The 19267-nt window shown below is 39.5% G+C and overlaps 1 protein-coding gene and 1 pseudogene across 9 annotated transcripts; both read left to right on the top strand.

Moving 5' to 3' along the window:
* The first annotated feature begins 384 nt into the window (after positions 1-384).
* LOC124966031 (insulin growth factor-like family member 4) lies at positions 385-9092 on the top strand. Of its 9 annotated transcripts, XR_007105310.1 has the most exons (6): positions 385-491; positions 866-913; positions 1002-1261; positions 3764-3934; positions 8057-8277; positions 8358-9092. XR_007105310.1 is itself a non-coding variant. In XM_047527127.1 (4 exons), exons 1-4 carry the CDS (start codon positions 473-475, stop codon positions 3806-3808), a joined length of 372 nt encoding a protein of 123 aa, XP_047383083.1. In that variant the 5' UTR covers positions 385-472; the 3' UTR covers positions 3809-4579. The 9 variants fall into 9 exon arrangements, 3 of the variants coding, with proteins under 3 accessions (XP_047383083.1, XP_047383085.1, XP_047383086.1); XR_007105311.1 differs by lacking the exon at positions 8057-8277 and having other exon boundaries at positions 8358-9088; XR_007105309.1 differs by lacking the exon at positions 8358-9092 and having other exon boundaries at positions 8057-8350.
* Positions 9093-15891: 6799 nt separating this feature from the next.
* LOC124966803 (actin, cytoplasmic 1-like) lies at positions 15892-17022 on the top strand (annotated as a pseudogene).
* Positions 17023-19267: the final 2245 nt, after the last annotated feature.

Here is a 19267-nt window from a genome sequence, read left to right as displayed (position 1 = left end):
AACTTCATAATTCCTCCCAAATACCTGAAGAATTCTCTACAGTTCAGATGGAGAAGTGGACTGAGTTGCAGTTGAAAGGAGTCCTTGAAACTTCCAGGGTGAGCAGTATTCGAAGCCTAGAAACAGCCGGTTGTTGGTGGGTGGTTTGCACACAAAACTGGGTTTCCCCTGGCAGCATTGAAGAGAAAGGCACTTGCCAGAGTCACAATTTTGAAAAAGTTCCCAGGGTAGCATGTGGTAGCCAATTTGAAAACTGATACGTAGTTTCATATGTGGGTTTTTCCTACATGCAAATCCTTTGTGCCCAACCCTCCCTAGCAACAACACTTCCTCTGTTGTAATATAATGTGGGAGGGCCCTTCTTTAGATTCCTCCCCAGGTGTGTCCATACCCTGATATTAGCCACAGTCCAAGGTTCCAGATAGCTGTTCTACTTCTCTGCCTCCCTCTGCTCTGCAGCCTAACCAGAACCATGCTGTTCAGAATTTTTGGTAAGGAGACTCCAGCCTCAAGTTGAGCCTAAGCCTTATCTCACCCTTTGTACCTCTGAACCTCGAACTCAGTTCTCTCTTCTGTATTCAGTTCTCAGCTTCCCACCTGGTGATCACCCTGCCATCTTCCCTGACTGCCCTGCATCCTCTCTGCTCACCTGCAAATGTCAGATGCTTCACTCTTCCCAGAGCCCTCCCTGCATTTCCTCACCTGCCAGCACAGACCCCAGGACCTGACCCCACAGTCCATCTCAAAGTCCACTCTGAGTGTGAAGAGCAGTCAAAGCTCAGAGACAGCATCCCATCCCCAGCATGGTGCTCAGACTGCCCCTTCCCAGCACTCTCGTTCTCATTCTCACTCCCCTTCTTCTCAGCTGCTGTCTTCCTTGCTGAACTCCTGGGCTCGGGCTCAGGCGTCACAGGTGAGGACGGGTGTGGTGAGGAGATGCCAATGGGGGTGGGTGTGCCCTACACCGGCCCTTGGAGCCCACCCAGCTCTGACTCTTGCAGACACTGGCCCATGGCTGTGCCAGCCAGCGCCCAGGTGTGGGAACCAGACCTACGACCCCTTGGAGCAGTGCTGTGACAATGACACCATCCTGCCCCTGAATGCAACCCGGCTGTGTGTCCCCAACTGCATCTTCTATCCCTGCTTCCAGCACTGCTGCCTGGAGTCCCCGGGCTCTCAGAATCAGGCAGTGGTGACATTCAAGGTCCCAGGCATGAAGCCCGACTGCAGGTCCTCCCCCATCTCCAGGATTTGTGCCCAGGTAAGCCTGTGATTCCAGCCCAGGCTGGGGGAGGGGAAGCAGGGGACAGAGCTTGGTTGCAGCCTGTTCTGAGGCTCCACCTCCCTTCTCTGAGTGACTCTCCTTCAATTCCCTCTGTCTCTTGCCCCTCCCCCCTGCCCCTCTGCTGTCTCCCCTCCTCTTTCTTCAGGAACACACCAAACCAGCCCTTGGCCAGATCTGACTTCATCTAGACCACCCTGGGAGAAGAATCTGATTTCTAGTAATCAGCCATGCTGAGGTTTTTAATTATTGCTGTGGTCTGAGTGAGTCCTCCAAGTTCATGTGGTGGAATCTTAATTCTTCAATGCTGAAGTGACTCCTAGAGACGGGGAGGTTGGGAGTAGGTGGGAGTATTGAGGTCAGTGTGAGGAGCTGTCATGAATGTCTTAGTGCTGTCTTGTGGGGGTGAGTTTTCGTTCTGACCAAATTTGTTACCTTGAAAGTGGGTTGTTACAAAGCAAGGCTGCTCCTAATGCTCTTTCTACTCTCAATGCACCCATTGCCCTTCCACCTTCCACAGGGAGTTGAGGTAGCATGTGACCCTCACCAGATGTTGCTGTGTGATCTTGAATTTTCCAGACTCCAGAACCATGAGCTACAATAAACTTCTTTCCTTATAAATTACCCAATCTACAGCATTTTATTATAGCAACAGAAAACAGAATAAGACAACAATATTGCTTCTTTTTTGAAGGGCCAATATTGGGGATTGAACTCAGGGGCACTCAACCACTAGGCATGTTTCCAACCCTATTTTTGCATTTTATTTAGAGACAGGGTCTCAGATGTTTAGTGCCTCAATGTTGCTGAGGCTGACTTTGAACTCATGATCCTCCTGCCTCAGGCTCCCAAGCCACTAGGATTACAGGTGTGCAACACTGGGCCCAGCCCGATAGCACTGAAAACAGAAAGCATGTGTTTTTTGAAATGGTATTGGCTTAATTATAGATGTTTTATTAAGCTGCAAAATTCCAGTAACAAAATTTAATTTACTGAAATTAAATTATTTTATTTTTATTTTGGGAATTTCCACTTTCCTAATGCTGTATAAAAGTATCAAATTCTCACTATTAAATAAGTAAATATTGGGTTCATATAGGAAGTTTTGATTGAGAGAGGGGTTTAGTGATTTACCTATCTCTTCAATTCAGGGTCCCCCAGAAAATCAATCCCATATCTACCTTAAAAGGAGAAGTTCCCTGGAGCCTTCCTATTTGCTGGTCTTTGCAGCCTGTCTTAGTCTATTTCGTGCTGATACTACAAAATGCCTGAGACAGGGTATATTATAAAGAAAAGAGTATTTTAGCTCACAGTTTTGGAGGTCCAAAGTCCAAGATCAGGCAGCCCTATCTGCTCAGCCTTAGGTGAGGTCTTCTGGCTCACCATGGTGGATGACATCACAGATGGAGCAGGTACTATAATGGTTAGTGGTGTGTGCAGAAGAGAGAAGTCACATGGTGAGAGAGGGAGCAAGAGAGCAAGACCACAGAGATGAACTTGGTTCAGGTAGCCAACCCAGTCCCATGATACCTAAGCTGCTCCTGCAAGACAGGCATTGATACCTTCCCAGGATGCTTTCCCCATGGCCTAATCACCTCCAGGCAGACTCCACCTCTTAAACGTTCTACCATCCTCAGTACTTTTACATGGGAGATCAAGCCAACAGGGCATGAACTTTTAGGGGGACAAATTGAACCCAAATCATAGCAGAGTCCATCTAACACCTGTCAAGTCAATCACCCAATCCTCAAGGAAGCCTCAACTCATCTAATACTTAGGGAGAGCAGCAAATTTCTCCCTAACAAGCCAATGGCATAGCATGCTGCAGCCTGATAGGGTTGGGGGTTCCAGAAGGCTGGGATGGGCAGAGTTCTAGCCCTCCTGACACCCATGCTGGGAAACTGGGGTTCCAACCTGAGCACAACTTTCCAGGATTCTCACTCTAATGTAGTGGGGACCTTGAGCTCTTAGGTCCAGGGAAAGTTCTCCTTTCCAAGATTAGGGAGTTTTACATTCTAGGGACCATTTGGAGAAGGTAGGCAGAGTTCAGGGCCTTCTACATAATTTGCAAGGCCTAGTGAAAAATGCAGGGGGGGCGCTTAGATAAAAAAATTCAGGAGAAAGAGATAACAGGATCACCTTCATTTGGACATTATACAATTATTCCTGTATTTAAACATCACACAGTAATCTATATATATCTGTGTAATTTTATTTATTGATTTAGAATTTTAAAGATACTAAGATGTTGAGGATTTTTCCTTTTAATTATTTTATTACTAATAAAACATAGTAGGGAAAGTTATGCTTCAGTGGAGTAGACCATTTTTCCTGCTCTTCTCACTAGGTAAATCTAAAAGCCCTGACTATTATAAAACACAGATGAGACTGTGAATGGTGGAGTAAAAAAGGCATACTGGAGTCCTTGGGTCCAAAGGACACCATATTGGTGAGTTCCTTGGACCTTCTTTTACATCATAGATCCAAGACCCAGAACTGAAGATATCAACAACTCAGAAAGAGTAATGGAAGAACACCAACAAGTCATGTCTGTAAGTCCTCCCTCTAGCCAAAGGACCAGGAAAAGGAAGTCTAACAAGACATGCAATTTTTGGACAATAATGGCTTTACTCCTGCCAAACATCAGCAAAGGTCAGTGGAAAACCTTTCAACTCACCTACCTGCAAGAAGTTACTCCAAATCCCCCTTGTCTTCATCCATATTTCTGTTATCATAGCAACATTCCTGAGACTTTTAATGTATAAAGAAAGGAGGTTTATGTGACTCACAATTCTGGAGGTTTACGTTCATGACACCAGCATCTGCTTGCCTCTGGTGAAGGCCTCATGGTGCTTCACAATGACAGAAGGGCATGTGACAGAATAGATCACATCCTAGACAGGAAATCAAAACTCTTCTGGGGTCCCATGAGAACCACATCAACCCTTTCCAAAACTATACCCCAATAACCTATTAACCTTCTCCTAGGCCCCACATTTTAAAGGTCCCACCACCTCTTAACAGTCTTACACTGAGGACCAAGTTTTCAACCCATGAACCTTTGGAAGGCAAATTGCATTCAAACCATAGCACTCTTTATGGATGCTGTCAGAGAACAAGGGGTGGGCTGGGAATGGCATTCTGTCAGGCAGTGACAAGGTTTCCCCCCACCAATTTATCTCCCGTAAAAATATTTTATTCATATTATATCTTATATTATAAATTTCATTTAAAAACTTATAAATAATTTTAAATTAAATTAATTTTAAAATTAATTTTTATAAAAATTATAAAATTACAATTATTTCTTTCCTTTTTTTTTAACCAAGGGGTACTTAAGCACTGAGTCACATCTCCAGCTGTTTTTTTTTTTGCTTTTATGTTTTTGTTTTTGTTTCTTTGATTGCTTGTTTTTGAGATAGGGTTTTGCTAAGTTTTGAATTTATGATCCTCCTGCCTCAGTCTCCTGAGCTGCTGGGATTACATGCATGTACCACCATGCCTGACTAAGAATTGTTTTTTCTATCTTCCATCTCTACAAATTTATTTTGTCATCAAAATGTATACTTTTAAAAAGTTTAATTTTCAATTTATACAAAAATGAAAAATCACCAAAAATGTTTACATTAAATTTTTAGAATTATTTTTTTCAATTATGTAACTATTATGGGGATACTGAGAGTATTTTGTAATCTTACAACTTTGTTGTAAATTTCTTTCTTTTTCTATGTGTTTTCTCTTTGATTGAAAGATTACTCAATAAATTTTAAGTACATGCACTAATTTTAAGGGTATAGTGCTTTTAAATATATGCATTGCTTACATCAGTAAAACGAACACATCAAGATACAGAACATTTGTTTTGCATGACAATCATGTTATTTTTCACATAAATTTTCCTAAATGGTAATCCTGTATTGTATATTTAGTAAATATGAAATATTTTGTTGGAGTCAGGCACAGTGCTGCACACCTGTAGTCTCAGCTACCTGGAGGATGGGACATAAAGATTGCTGGAGCCCAGGATTTCAAGAACAACCTGGGGTACATTATGAAACTGTCCCCAAAATATATATTTTGTTATATTCTTGAATTCTGCCTAATAAAAATGTTGCTATTTAGTTTTGTGGACTTATGAGTTCCATTATCATAAAAACATTTATCCTTCGTTTAGTACAAATGTGCATGTCCATTTGAGTTTGTTTTTTGTTGTTTTTGTTTTGTTTTGTTTTTAGTGCCAGGGGTTGATCCCAGGAGAACTTAACCACTGAATCACATCCCCAGTTCTTTCTTTTTATTTTGAGACAGGGTCTTGCTAAATTGTTGAGACTGACCTCAATCCTGTGGTACTCTTGCATCAGCCTCCCGAGTCACTGGGATTACAGACATGTGCCATCACACTGGGCTACATTGGGATTTTTTAAATTTTAATTTGTTCTAATTAGTTATACATGACTCCAGAATTAATTTTGACTCATTGTACACTAATGGAACACAACTGCACAACTATTCATCGCTCTGGTTGTACATGATGTAGAGTCCATACCATTCCTGGGATCACACGAGGACCTTCGTTAATAATATCAATCTCATTCCACCATCTTTCCCACTCCCCTGCTCCCTTCCCTCCCCTCACTCTCCTCTGCCCAATCCAAAGTTCCTCCATTCATCCCTTCCCCCCACCATTATGGATCAGCATTCATATATCAGAGAAAACATTTGTCCTTTGAATTTTTGGGATTGGATTATTTCACTTAGCATGATATTCTCCAACTCCATCCATTTACCTGCAAATGCCATAATTTTATTCTTCTTTAAGGCTGAGTATTACTCCATTGTGTATATATGCCACAGTTTCTTGATCCATTCATCTATTGAAGGACATCTAGGTTGGTTCCATAGCTTAGCTATTGTGAATTGAGCCACTATAAATATTGATGTTCCTGCATCACTGTAGTATGCTGATTTTAAGTCTTTTTTGTGTTAACCAAGGAGTGGGATGTCTGGGTCACATGGTAGTTTCATTCCAAGTTTTCTGAGGAATCTCCATTCTGTTTGCCAGAGTGGTTGCACTAATTTTTATTTCCACCAGCAATGTATGAGTGTACCTTTTCCCCACATTCTCATCAATATTTATTGTTGCTTGTATTCTTGATAATTGCCATTCTGACTGGAGTTAGATGATATCTTGGAGTAGTGTTGATTTGCATTTCTCTAATGACTAGAGAAGTTGATCATTTTTTCATATATTTGTTGATCTTCTTCTGTGAAGTGTCTGCTCAATTCCTTAGCCCATTTATTAATTGGGTTATTTGTTTGTTTGGTGTTAAGTTTTTTCTGCTGTTTATATATCCTGGAGATTAGTGCTCTATCTGAGGTGCATTTGGTAAAGAATTTCTCCCACTCTGTAGGCTCTTTCTTAATATTATTGATTGTTTCCTTTGCTGAGAAGAAACTTTTTTAGTTTGAATCCATCCTGTTTATTGATTTATTTTATTTTATTTGTTGCACTTTAGGAGTCTTGTTAAGGAAATCAGATCCTAAGCTGACATGGTAAAGATTTGGGCCTACTTTTTCTGCTTTTTGGTGAAAGGTCTCTGGTCTAATTCCTAGATCCACTTTGAGTTGAGTTTTGTACAGGGTGAGAGATAGAGGTTTAATTTCATTTTGTTGCATATGGATTTCCAGTGTTCCCTGCACCATTTGTTGGAGAGGCTATCTGTTCTTCAATGTATGTTCTTGGAACCTTTGTCTAGTATGAGATAACTGTATTTATGGGGGTTTCTCTGTGTCTTCTATTCTGTACCATTGGTCTACATGTCTATTTTGGTGCCAATACCATGCTGTTTTTGTGAAGAAGAAGGCATCAAAATACCAGACCTTAAACTATACTACAGAGCTATAGTAACAAAAAATGTTATGATATTGTGATCTTTTTAATAAGGACATTTAACCAGTTTCTAAATTGATAACTCACTGTATCTCTGTCAATCTATGTTGTGCTCATCATAATGCTTCCTTGCTGTTTTTCTTATGCTACATTGTTTTTGACTTTTTACCACTTCCTCTCTAATCCAAAAAATTGCAATGAATGTATATTCTAGCTAGATTTTCAAGACGGCAGAATAGAGGAGGTCATTTTCCTGGCTGCTTTGTGGTGTGAAACCAAGAAAGCAGACAAGTAGCTTCTCTGAAAGGTGGATGAACACAAAAAGTGGGGAGAGGGGTACTTTATTGGAATTCAAAACTGGACACTCAAAGCAAATCAGGGACTTAGGAGGTTGGATATAGGAAAATAAGGAAAAAAATCCCCAGCAACACAGCCAATGCCTCAGCCAGGCCAGAAGTTCCAGTCAGAGAAGTTCCTCCATGAGCAAAGTGGAGGGAAAAGGGAATTAAAGGAACTCACATTTCTGGGAGACCCAAAGCATATCTGGGTATGGAGCATTTAGAGATCAAGGGCATTACCCACCAAACCTGAAAGAAACACTGCACAGTATCCACGTGCAGGGAAAGAAGCCACCATCTCTCCAGGTGGTGGGCTGTGGACAAAGGAAGGAACCATTTTGCAGCCATGTCATGGGAGCTGGCAGCTGAGGAATAGTCAATCCTGACAAACCTATTTGGCTCGAAATACAGACTCAGTAAACACACACTGCACAACACAGAGTATGCTTCAATCACCAGGGGAAAATTAAACATGGAGAGAGGTTTATAGAGGGGACAACTGGTCAGGGAAACCCACCTGGCTCTATCCCTTCCCTTCCAATCCAGTTGCTTGCAGGACTGGCTGAGAAAGATGCATCTGGTTGGGAACTCAGAAGGGCAGGGACAGAAGAGATTGTGTGGAGACTGAACCCAAGACCAGGAAACATGGGGTCCAAAGATGATGTAGAGGACTAAGAATTGGCTCCCCCACCAAATGAGTGGAACCCAGGGGAGATTCTCTGGGGTGAAGTCCTCCAGCATGGACCAGCAAGTAGTGGGCACTGGAGGTGAGCTGATTTAAAATCTCCAGACCAATTAGCATTCAGGAAAGAGCCTGGATTCACCTAAGCCTAAACTGTGCCTCCAGGAATTCCACCTATGGGATGACCTCTCTCACTCCACGATCCAGAGGGTGGAGCATCACACCCCAGAAGACCCCACCTAATACTGCTGAGAGGAGAAGCTGGGAACATTTTTTACTCCAATGGCAAGAATTCTTTAACTTTTCATCAAGAACTTCTTTTGCTTTTATTTTTTGTTTGTTTGTTTGCTTACTTTTTCTCTGTTTACCCGTGAACTTAGTGGTACGTGTACATTTATACATTTTTATGTTTGTGGGTTTGTTCTCATTTCTAGAATTTTGACTGATTAGTTTTGACTGATTTTTCACTGATTAGTTTTTGTGAACTAGGATGTGTGATTAGAATATTTTTATTTTGTTTTGCCTTATTTTTATTTTTAAAATTTTAAAATCATGTTTATTTTTCTCCTACCTTTATCTCTTTATTCTCTTTTCTTCTGGTAACAGCCAATCTCTATTGTTCTCTCCTTCACTCTTCCTTTAATTTTTTACTTCATCTTCTCTCCTCACTCATAATCATCAAATCCTGTATCACTTCTGCTCTCCCTCTGGCCATCATTTGAAATTGTAAACCATTTTGCAAACTTGATGTTTTTATTCTAGGCAATAACTGATCATATCATTTCTGTTTACTGTGATAATTAACATTTTAGACATCATAGAAGTAACTATTTGGTTTAATACTGTACATTGTTTGCATTGGTTGTTATTATTTGACTCCCCCTAAACAGCAAGGTATTGGAAACGTTCAAGGACACTATAATTCCACAGGGTAGAAACTCTCCTGCCTCAGAGCCATACTGCTAGATAGGTAGACACATAAATGACTTGAAAAAGCAAGAAAACATCATCCTAAACCAAGAGACTCCAATAACAGAATCCATCAACACCACAGTGGAAAAAATTCCCGAGAAGGAGTTTAGAATGTACATAAACTGACATGCAAATTAAAGAATGGTGTAAGGAATGAAATCAGAGAGATAATACAGGCAGTGAAAGATCACTTCAATAAAGTGGCAGAGATTCTTAGGGGTGCAGAAATTCTCAAGATGAAGGAAGCAATAAAGCAAATTTAAAATTCAAAAGAAAGCATAACCAGCAGACTAGACCACTTGGAAGACAGAACCTCAGGCAATGGAGTTAAAATATATAATCTTGAAAATATATTTGATCACAGAGAAAAGATGTTAAGAAACCATGAAAAGAATTTTCAAGAACTATGGGATAACCTGAAAAGACCAAATTTAAGATTAATCAGGGTAGAAGAAGGCACAGAGATACAAACCAAATGTGCATACAATCTATTCAATGAAATAATATCAGATAATTTCCCAAAACTAAAGAATAAAATGGAAGATCAAATACAAGAAGCTTACAGGACCCAAAAATGCACAAAATTACAACAGATCCCCACCAACACACATTATAATGAGAATGACTAACATACAGAATAAGGATAGAATTTTAAAAGTTGCAAGAGAAAAACATCAGATTATGTACAGGGGGAGCCAAATCAGGTCTCAGTTGAGTTCTCAACCCAGACCCTCAAAGCTAGGAGGTCCTAGAATAACATATACAAGCTCTGAAAGAAAAGGAATGCCAACCAAGAATTCTATATCAAGCAAAATTAAACTTCAGATTTGAAGATGAAATAAAAATATTCCACGATAAACAAAAGTTAAAAGAATTGACAATTAGAAAACCCAAACTACAGAAAATTCTCAACAAAATATTCCATGACGTGGAAAAAAAAGTGACAACCAACAAAACAAGGAAATCCACTAAAGGAATACTCACTCAAAGGAGAAACTAATTCAAATTAAAAACTAGAAATAGGCCAATATTACTGGGAATACATATCTCAATAATAACCTTGAATGTTAATGGCCTAAACTTGTCAGTCAAAAGACATAGACTGGCAGATTAGATTAAAAAACAAGACCCAACAATCTGCTGTCTCCAAGAGATTCACTTCATAGGAAAAGACATCCACAGACTGAAAGGTCGGGAAATAACATACCACTCACATGGATTGCCTAATTAAGCAAGGGTTTCCATCCTCATATCAGATAAAGTGGATTTAAAGCCAAATTTAATCAGAAGGGACAAAGAAGGACGTTTCATAGTGCTTAAGGGAATCATACATCAAGATATAACAATCATAAATATGTATGCCCCAAACAATGGAGCATCTGGGTACGTCAAACAAACCCTTCTCAATTTCAAGAATCATATAGGCCAAAACACAATGATACTGGGTGACTAACACAGCACTCTTTCATGACTGGATAGATCCTACAAACAAAAACTAAATAGAGAGGCCAAGATGGTGAACTAGAGTATGACTGCATTCCATGTTGCTCCATGACTCAGGATTCAAGAAGAAGAAATATTGAGAGAGCTGCTGGACGAGACTTCCATTCCTGGGAGGTAGACCCAGAGACCCAGGCCCAGACCAGCTAGGCCCCAGGTCACAGTCTTGTGCCCCTGCAGTTGACCATCTGTCAACATGTGGAGGTGCCTCTGCCCACTAGCAGGAAATATACCCAACCTGGAAGCCACCATCCCTAGAGGGGCAGCATCCTTTTTGGGTCACTGCATTATCAAGTTCCTCCATGACTTTAGGCTACTGAAGACTAGAAGCTGAGTTATTGGAAACCTGCGGGGACACTATAAGTCTGTAGTGGGGGAACTACAATACCTCAGATTTGTGCTCCAGAGGGGAAGATACATGAGCAATATGAGAAAACAAGGGAAGAAAGTGTCCCAAACAAACTCAGATGCTACATCAATAAAATCCAATGACAGCATGGCAGAAGAAATGTCTGAAAGGGAGTTCAGAAAGTAAATAGTTAAAATGATCAGAGAAGCAAATGATGAGATAAGAGTGCAAATGCAAGCATTGAATGATAGCACCAATCAACAGTTAAAAGAGCAAATGCAGGAAGCAAAGGATCATTTCAATAAAGAGATAAAGATTCTGAAAAAAAACCCAGAAATTCTTGAAATGAAGGAAAGAATAAACCAAATTAAAAACTACACAGAAAGCATAACCAAATAGACCACAACACAATAATATCAGGTCACTTTAACACACCTATCTCACCACTGGACAGATCTTCCAAAGAAAAATTGAACAAAGAAACCATAGATCTCAATAACACAATTGATAATTTAGACTTAACAGACATGTATAGAATATCCCATCCAACAATAAGCAAATACACTTTCTTCTCAGGAGCACATGGATGCTTCTCTAAAATAGACCATATGTTATGCCACAAAGCTACTCTTAGCAAATACAAAAAAATAGAGATTCTACCCTGTATTCTATCAGATTTTATTAATGGAATAAAATTAGAAATCAATGACAAAATAAAAAACAGAAACTACTCCAACACCTGGAGATTAAATAATACAGTATTGAATGATGCATGGATAACAGAAGACATCAGGTGGGAAATAAAATTTATTAGAGGTAAATGAGAACAAAGACACAACATATCAAAATCTGTGGGACACTATGAAAGCTGTACTAAGAGTAAAATTCATTTCATGGAGCACATTCAATAAAATAAGTAAAAGTCAACAAATAAATGACCTAATACCACAGCCCAAAGCCCTAGAAAAAGAAGAGAACAACACCCAAAGTAGTAGAAGACAGAAAATAATTAAAATCAGAACTGAAATCAATAAAATTGAAGCCATCAAAAGCCTACCAACCAAGAAAAGTCCAGGGCCAGATGGATTCTCAGCCAAATTCTAAAAGATCTTCAAAGAAGAGTGCATTCCAATACTCCTCAAAGTATCCCATGAAATAGAAGAGGAGGAACCCTTCTTAACTCATTCTATGAAGCTAATATCACCCTGATACCGAAACCAGACAGAGACAATTGAGGAAAGAAAATTTTAGACCAATATCCCTAATGAACATAGATGCAAAAATTCTTAACAAAATTTTAGCAAATAGCATACAAAAACATATTTAAAAGATAGTGCACCACAATTAAGTGGATTTTATCCCAGGGATGCAAGGTTTGTTCAACAACTGGAAATCAACAAATGTAATTCACCATATCAACAGACTTAAAAGTTAAGAAGCACATGATTATTTCAATAGATGCAGAGAAAGCATTTGATAGAATACAGCACCTCTTTATGCTCAAAACGCTAGAAAAAATAGGGATAGTAGGAACATTCTACAACATTGTAAAGGTTATCTATGCTAAGCCCATGGCCAATATCATTCTAAATGGTGAAAAACTGAAAGCATTCCCCCTAAAAACTGGAACAAGGCAGGGATGCCCTCTTTTACCACTTCTATTCAACATCATCCTTGAAACTCTAGCCAGAGCAATTAGACAGACCAAAGAAATTAAAGGCATACAAATAAGAAAAGAAAAACTCCATCTATCCCTATTTGCAGATGACATGATTCTCTATTTAGAGGAGCTGAAAAATTCTACCAGAAAACTTCTAGAACTCATAAATGAATTCAGTAAGGTAGCAGGATATAAAATCAGTGCTCATAAATCTAATGCAGTTTTGTTCATAAGTGATGAATCATCGGAAAGAGAATTTATGAAAGCTTCCCCATTCACAATAGCCTCAAAAAAATAAAATACTTCAGATTCAATCTTACGAAAGAGATGAAAGACCTCTACAATGAGAACCACAGAACACTAAAGAAAGAAATTGAAGAAAACCTTAGAAGATAGAAAGATCTCCCGTGTTCTTGGATAGGCAGAATTAATATTGTCAAAATGGTCATACTACCAAAAGTGCTATACAAATTCAATGCAATTCCAATTAAAATCGCAATGACGTATCTCATAGACATAGAGAATGCAATCATAAAATTCATTTGGAAAAATAAGAGACCCAGAATAGCTAAAGCAATCCTTAGCAGGAGGCGTGAAACAGGGAGTATCACAATACCAGAACTTCAGCTATACTACAGGGCAATAGTAACCAAAATGGCAAGTTATTAGCACCAAAATAGATAGGTTAAACCAGGGGTACAGAATAGAGGACACAGAGACAAATACACAGTTTTCTCATACTAGACAAAGGTGGAAAAACATACAATAGAGAAAAGATAGCCTGTTCAGCAAATGGTGCTGAGAAAACTGGAAATCCAAATACAGCAGAATGAAACTAAACTCCTATCTCTCACCCTACACAAAACTCAACTCAAAATGGATGAAGGACCATGGAATCAGATGAGAGACCCTGTACCTTATAGAAGAAGAATTAGGTCCAAATCTTCATCATGTTGGCTTAGGATCACACTTCCTTAACATGACTCGCAAAGCACAAGAAATAAAAGCAGAAATCAATACTTGGGATAAATTCAAATTAACAAACTTTTTCTCAGCAAAGGAAACTATCAGCAATGTGAGGAGATAACCTACAGAGTGGGAGAAAATCTTTGCCACACATACTTCATATAGAGCACTAATCTCCAGCATCTATAAAGAACTCAAAAAACTTTACACCAAGAATACGAACAACCCATCCCCAAATGGACTAAGGAGATGAGCAGACACGTCACAGAAGAAGATCTAAAAGCAATCAACACATATATGAAAAAGTGTTCAACACCTCTACTAATAAGAGAAATGCAAATTAAAACTACCCTAAGATTCCATCTCATGCCAATTAGGATGGTGATTATCAAGAATACAAGCAACAATAGGTGTTGGCGAGGATGTGGGGAAAAAGGTACACTCATACATTGCTGGTGGGGCTGCAAATTAGTGCAGCCACTCTGAAAAGCAGTGCTGAGATTCCTTAGAAAACTTGGAATGGAACTACCGTTTGACCCAGTTATCCCACTCCTTGGCCTATACCCAAAGGACTTAAAATCAGTATACTACAGTGATGCAGTCACATGTTCATAGCTGCTCAATTCACAATAGCTAGTTTGTGGAATCAACCTAGATGCCCTTCAATTGATGAATGGATAAAGAAACTGTGGTATATGTAAAAAAATGTAATATTACTCAACCATAAAGAAGAATAAAATTATGACAATGGCAGGCAAATGGATGAAGTTGGAGAGTGTCATGCTAAGTGAGATAAGCCAATCCCAAAAAACCAAAGGTCAAATGATCTCTCTGATAAGCAGATGATGATACATAAAGGAGGGTGGGAGGGAGGCAAGAATGGAGGAAGGATGGATTGTATATAGAGAAAAGAGGGGTGTGAGAGGTGGGGGGAAGAAAAAAGTAACAAGAATGAGACAAACATCATTTTCCTATGTACATGTATGATTACATAAATGGTATGGCTCTACTTCATATACAACCAGAGAAACAAGTTGTACCCCATTTGTTTACAATGAGTGAAAATAAATAAATTATTTTAAAAAACTAAATAAAGAAACTGTAGAAATAAATAACACAATCAATAATTTAGGCCTAACAGACATATATAGAATATTTCATTTATCAATGAGTAAATATACTTTCTTCTCAGCAGCACACAGATATCTTCTCTAAAATAGGCCAAATTCCCATGCCACAAAGATACTCTCAGCAAATACCAAAAAATAGAGATAATACCCTGCATTCTATCAGATAATAGGAATGAAATTAGAAATTAATGATAAAATAAAGATAGAAACACTCTAACACCTGGAGACTAAATAATACACTATTGAATGATTGATGAATAGCAGAAGAAATCAGGGAGGAAGTAAAAAAATATTTAGAGGTAAGTGAGAATACCAATACAACATATCAAAATCTCTGGAATACTCTGAAGGCAGTGCTAAGAGGAAAGTTCATTGCATTGAGCTCATTCTTTAAAAGAACAGAAAGTCAACAAAGAAATGGCCTAACATTACATTTCAAAACCCTAGAGAAAGAAGAACAAATCAACACCAAAAGCAGAAGACAGGAAGTAATTAAAATCAGAGCTGAAATCAATGAAATTGAAACAAAAGAAATAATTAAAAAAACTGACAATACAAAATATTGGTTCTTTGAAAAACTAAATGAAATTGATAAACCATAGCCACACTAATGAAGAGAGAGAAAACAGTAATTGCTAAAATTTGTGATGAAAAAGGAAATATCATGAAGGACACTACTGAAATACAGAAGATAATCAGAAACGACATTGAAAAATTATACTCCAATAAAATAGAAAATCTTAAAGACATTGACAAATTTCTACAGTTATACGACCTACCCAAAATGAATCAGGAGGACATACACAATTTAAACAGGTCAGTTTCAAGCAATGAAATAGGAGATGCCATCAAAAGCCTACCAATTAAGAAAATCCCAGAACCAGATGTATTCTCAGCCAAGTTCTACAATACCTTCAAAGAAAAACTAACACCAATACTCTCAAAGTATTCCATAATATAGAAAAGGAGGGAATCCTTCCAAACTCATTCTATGAGGCTAGTATCACCCTTATACCAAAAGCAGATAAAAACACATCAAGAGACTGCCAAGACTGCGTCCACCCTGCGAGTACAGTCACCTCGCCACTCAGCTGCTGCTGGTCCACATCCGCCACCCAACTTGCCATGGATGATGATATCGCTGCACTCCTCGTTGACAATGGCTCCGGCATGTGCAAGGCCAGCTTTGCGGGTGACGATGCTTCCCGGGCCATCTTCCCCTCCATTGTGGGGCACCTGCGGCACCAGGGCGTGGTGGTGGGCATGGGCCAAAAGGATTCCTATGTAGGTGATGAGGCCCAGAGCAAGAGAGGCATCCTGACACGGAAGTACCCCATTGAGCACGGCATTGTCACCAACTGGGATGACATGGAGAAGATTTGGCACCACACCTTCTACAATGAGCTGCATGTGGCCCCCGAGGAGCACCCTGTGCTGCTGACCAAGGTCCCCCTGCATCCCAAGGCCAACCGTGAGAAGATGACCCAGATCATGTTTGAGACCTTCAACACCCCAGTCATGTATGTGGCCATCCAGGCTCTGCTGTCCCTGTATGCCTCTGGTCGTACCACTGGCATTGTGATGGACTCTGGTAATGGGGTCACCCACACAGTGCCCATCTATGAGGGGTATGCCCTCCCCCACACCATCCTGCATCTGGACCTGGCTGGCCGGGACCTGACAGACTAGCTCATGAAGATCCTGACTGAGTGTGGCTACAGCTTCACCACCACAGCCAAGTGGGAAATCCTGCGTGACATCAAGGAGAAGCTGTATTAGGTTGCCCTGGACTTCCAGCAGGAGATGGCTGCTGCAGCCTCTAGCTCCTCCCTGGAGAAGAGCCATGAGCTGCCTGACGGCCAGGTGATCACCATTGGCAATGAGCGGTTCTGCTGCCCTGAGGCGCTCTTCCAGCCTTCTTTCCTTGGCATGGGATCCTGTGGCATCCATGAAACTACTTTTGACTCCATCATGAAGTGTGACGTTGACATTCGCAAGGACCTCTATGCCAACACAGTGCTGTCTGGTGGCACCACCATGTACCCAGGCATTGCTGACAGGATGCAGAAGGCAATCACGGCCCTGGCACCCAGCACAATGAAGACCAAGATCATTGCTCCCCCTGAGCACAAGTATTCTGTGTGGATTGGCAGCTCCATCCTGGCCTCACTGTCCACCTTCCAACAGATGTGGATCAGCAAGCAGGAGTACGACGAGTCTGGCCCCTCCACTGTCCACCGTAAATGCTTCTAGGTGGACTGTTACTTAGCTGCGTTATGCCCTTTCTTGACAAAAACCTAACTTGTGCAGAAAACAAGATGAGATTGGCATGGCTTCATTTGTTTTTTTTTTTTTTTCTTTTTCTTTTTGTTTTTTGTTTTGGCACTTTTGACTCAGGATTTAAAAACTGGAACGTTGAAGGTGACAGCAGTTGGTTGGAGTGAGCATTCCCAAAGTTCTACAATATGGCCGAGGACCTTGATTGTACATTGTTCTTTTTTTTTAATAGTCTTTCCAAATATAGTGAGATGCATTGTTACAGGAAGTCCCTCGCCCTCCCCAAAATCGCCCCACTCCTCCTCCTGGAGGATGGCCCAGTCCTCACCCGAGTCCATACAGGGGAGGTGACAGCATTGCTTTTGTGTAAATTATGTAATGCAAATTTTTTTAATCTTCGCTTTAATACTTCTTTATTTTGTTTTTTTTTTTTTGAATGGTCAGTCATTGTGGCCCCCCTTTTGTCCCCCAACTTGAGATGTATGAAGGCTTTTGGTCTCCCTGAGAGTGGGCTGAGGTGTGGAGGCAGCCAGGGTTTATCTGTACACTGACTTGAGACCGTTCAATAAAAGTGCACACCTTAAAAAAAAAAACACATCAAGAAAATAAAACTTCAGAACAATATCCCTGATGAACATAGATGCAAAAATTCTCAATAAATTTTGGTAAATCACATACAAAAACATATTGAAAGGACGGTGCACCACAATCATGCGGGATTCCTCCCAGGGATGCAAGGTTGTTTCAACATACAGAAATGAATAAATATATTTCATCACGTCAATAGACTTAAAGACAAGAATCATGATTATCTCAATAGATGCAGAAAAAGCAAAATATAGCACTTCTTCATGTTCAAAACACTAGAAAAACTAGGTATAGTAGGATCATTCCCCAATATTGTAAATCTATGTATGCTAAACCCAAGGCCAACATCATTCTAAACGGAGAAAAATTGAAAGCATTCCCTCTAAGAACTGGAACAAGACAAGGATGCTGTCTTTCATCACTTTTATCCAACATAGTTCTGGAAACTCTAGTCAGAGCAATTAGGCAGAAGAATGAAATTAAAAGGATATGAATAGGAAAAGAACTCACACTATCACTATTTGTCAATGACATGATTCTATATTTAGAAGATCCCAAAAAACCACCAAAAAACTTCTAGAACTAATAAATGAATTCAACAAAGTAGCAGCATATGGAATTAACACCCATAAATCAATTGCATTCCTATACATCAGTGATGAATCCACTGAAAGAGAAATTAGGAAAACAACCCCATTCTCAATAGCCTTAGAAAAATGAAATATTTTGGAATCAATCTAACAAAAGAGGTGAAAACCTCTACATGAAAACTACAACACTAAAGAAAGAACTGAAGAAGACCTTATGAGATGGAAAGACCTCCTGTGCTCTTGGATAGGTAGAATCAATATTGTCAAAATAGCCATTCTACCAAAAGCATTTATACAGATTTAATGCAATTCCTATTAAAATCCCAATGACATTTTCCATAGAAATAGAAAAAGCAATCATGAAATTCATTTGGAAAAATAAGAGATCCAGAATAGACAAAGCAATCCTTAACAAGAAAAGTGAAACAGGAGGCATCAGGATGCCAGACCTTAATCTATACTACAGAGCAATAGTAACAAAACAACATGGTACTGTCACCAAAATAGAGAGGTAGACCAATGGTACAGAATAGAAGACACAGAGACAAACCCATATAAATACAGTTAACTTGTACTTAGACAAAGGCCCCCAAAAATTCTTTGGAGAAAAGATAGTCTTTGAAGAAAAGATTGGCTCAACAAATGGAATTGAAAAAAACTGGAAATCCACATGAAACAAAATGACATTAAACCTCTATCTTTCACCATGCACAAAAATCAATTCAAAGTACATGAAGAACTTAGGCACTAGAACAGAGACCCTGAATCTAGTAGAATAAAAAGCAGCCCCAAATCTTCATCATGTTGGTTTAGGACCTGACTTCCATCACATGACTCCTAAAGTGCAAGAAATAAAATCAAGAATCAATAAATAGGATGGATTCAAACTAAAAAGTTTCTTCTCAGCAAAGAAAACAATCAATAACATGAAGAGAGAGTTTGTAGAATGGTAGAGAATATTTACCACACACACATCAGATAGAGCACTAATCTCCAGAATGTATCAAGAACTCAAAAAAACTTAACACTAAACAACCAAATAA

This window comes from Sciurus carolinensis, chromosome 16 (genome assembly GCF_902686445.1).
Source record: "Sciurus carolinensis chromosome 16, mSciCar1.2, whole genome shotgun sequence".
Classification (NCBI taxonomy): Eukaryota; Metazoa; Chordata; class Mammalia; order Rodentia; family Sciuridae; genus Sciurus; species Sciurus carolinensis.
The sequence above is the reverse complement of the archived record's forward strand: the minus strand, read 5'-3'. Positions and strand labels throughout refer to the sequence as shown.

What these genes read in the sequence shown, in the direction of transcription:
- LOC124966031 (XM_047527127.1), top strand. An exon ending in CTCGGGCTCAGGCGTCACAG is followed by an intron (nt 914 to 1,001) that starts GTGAGGACGGGT and finishes TGACTCTTGCAG; the next exon opens with ACACTGGCCCATGGCTGTGC. An exon ending in TCTCCAGGATTTGTGCCCAG is followed by an intron (nt 1,262 to 3,763) that starts GTAAGCCTGTGA and finishes TTTACATCATAG; the next exon opens with ATCCAAGACCCAGAACTGAA.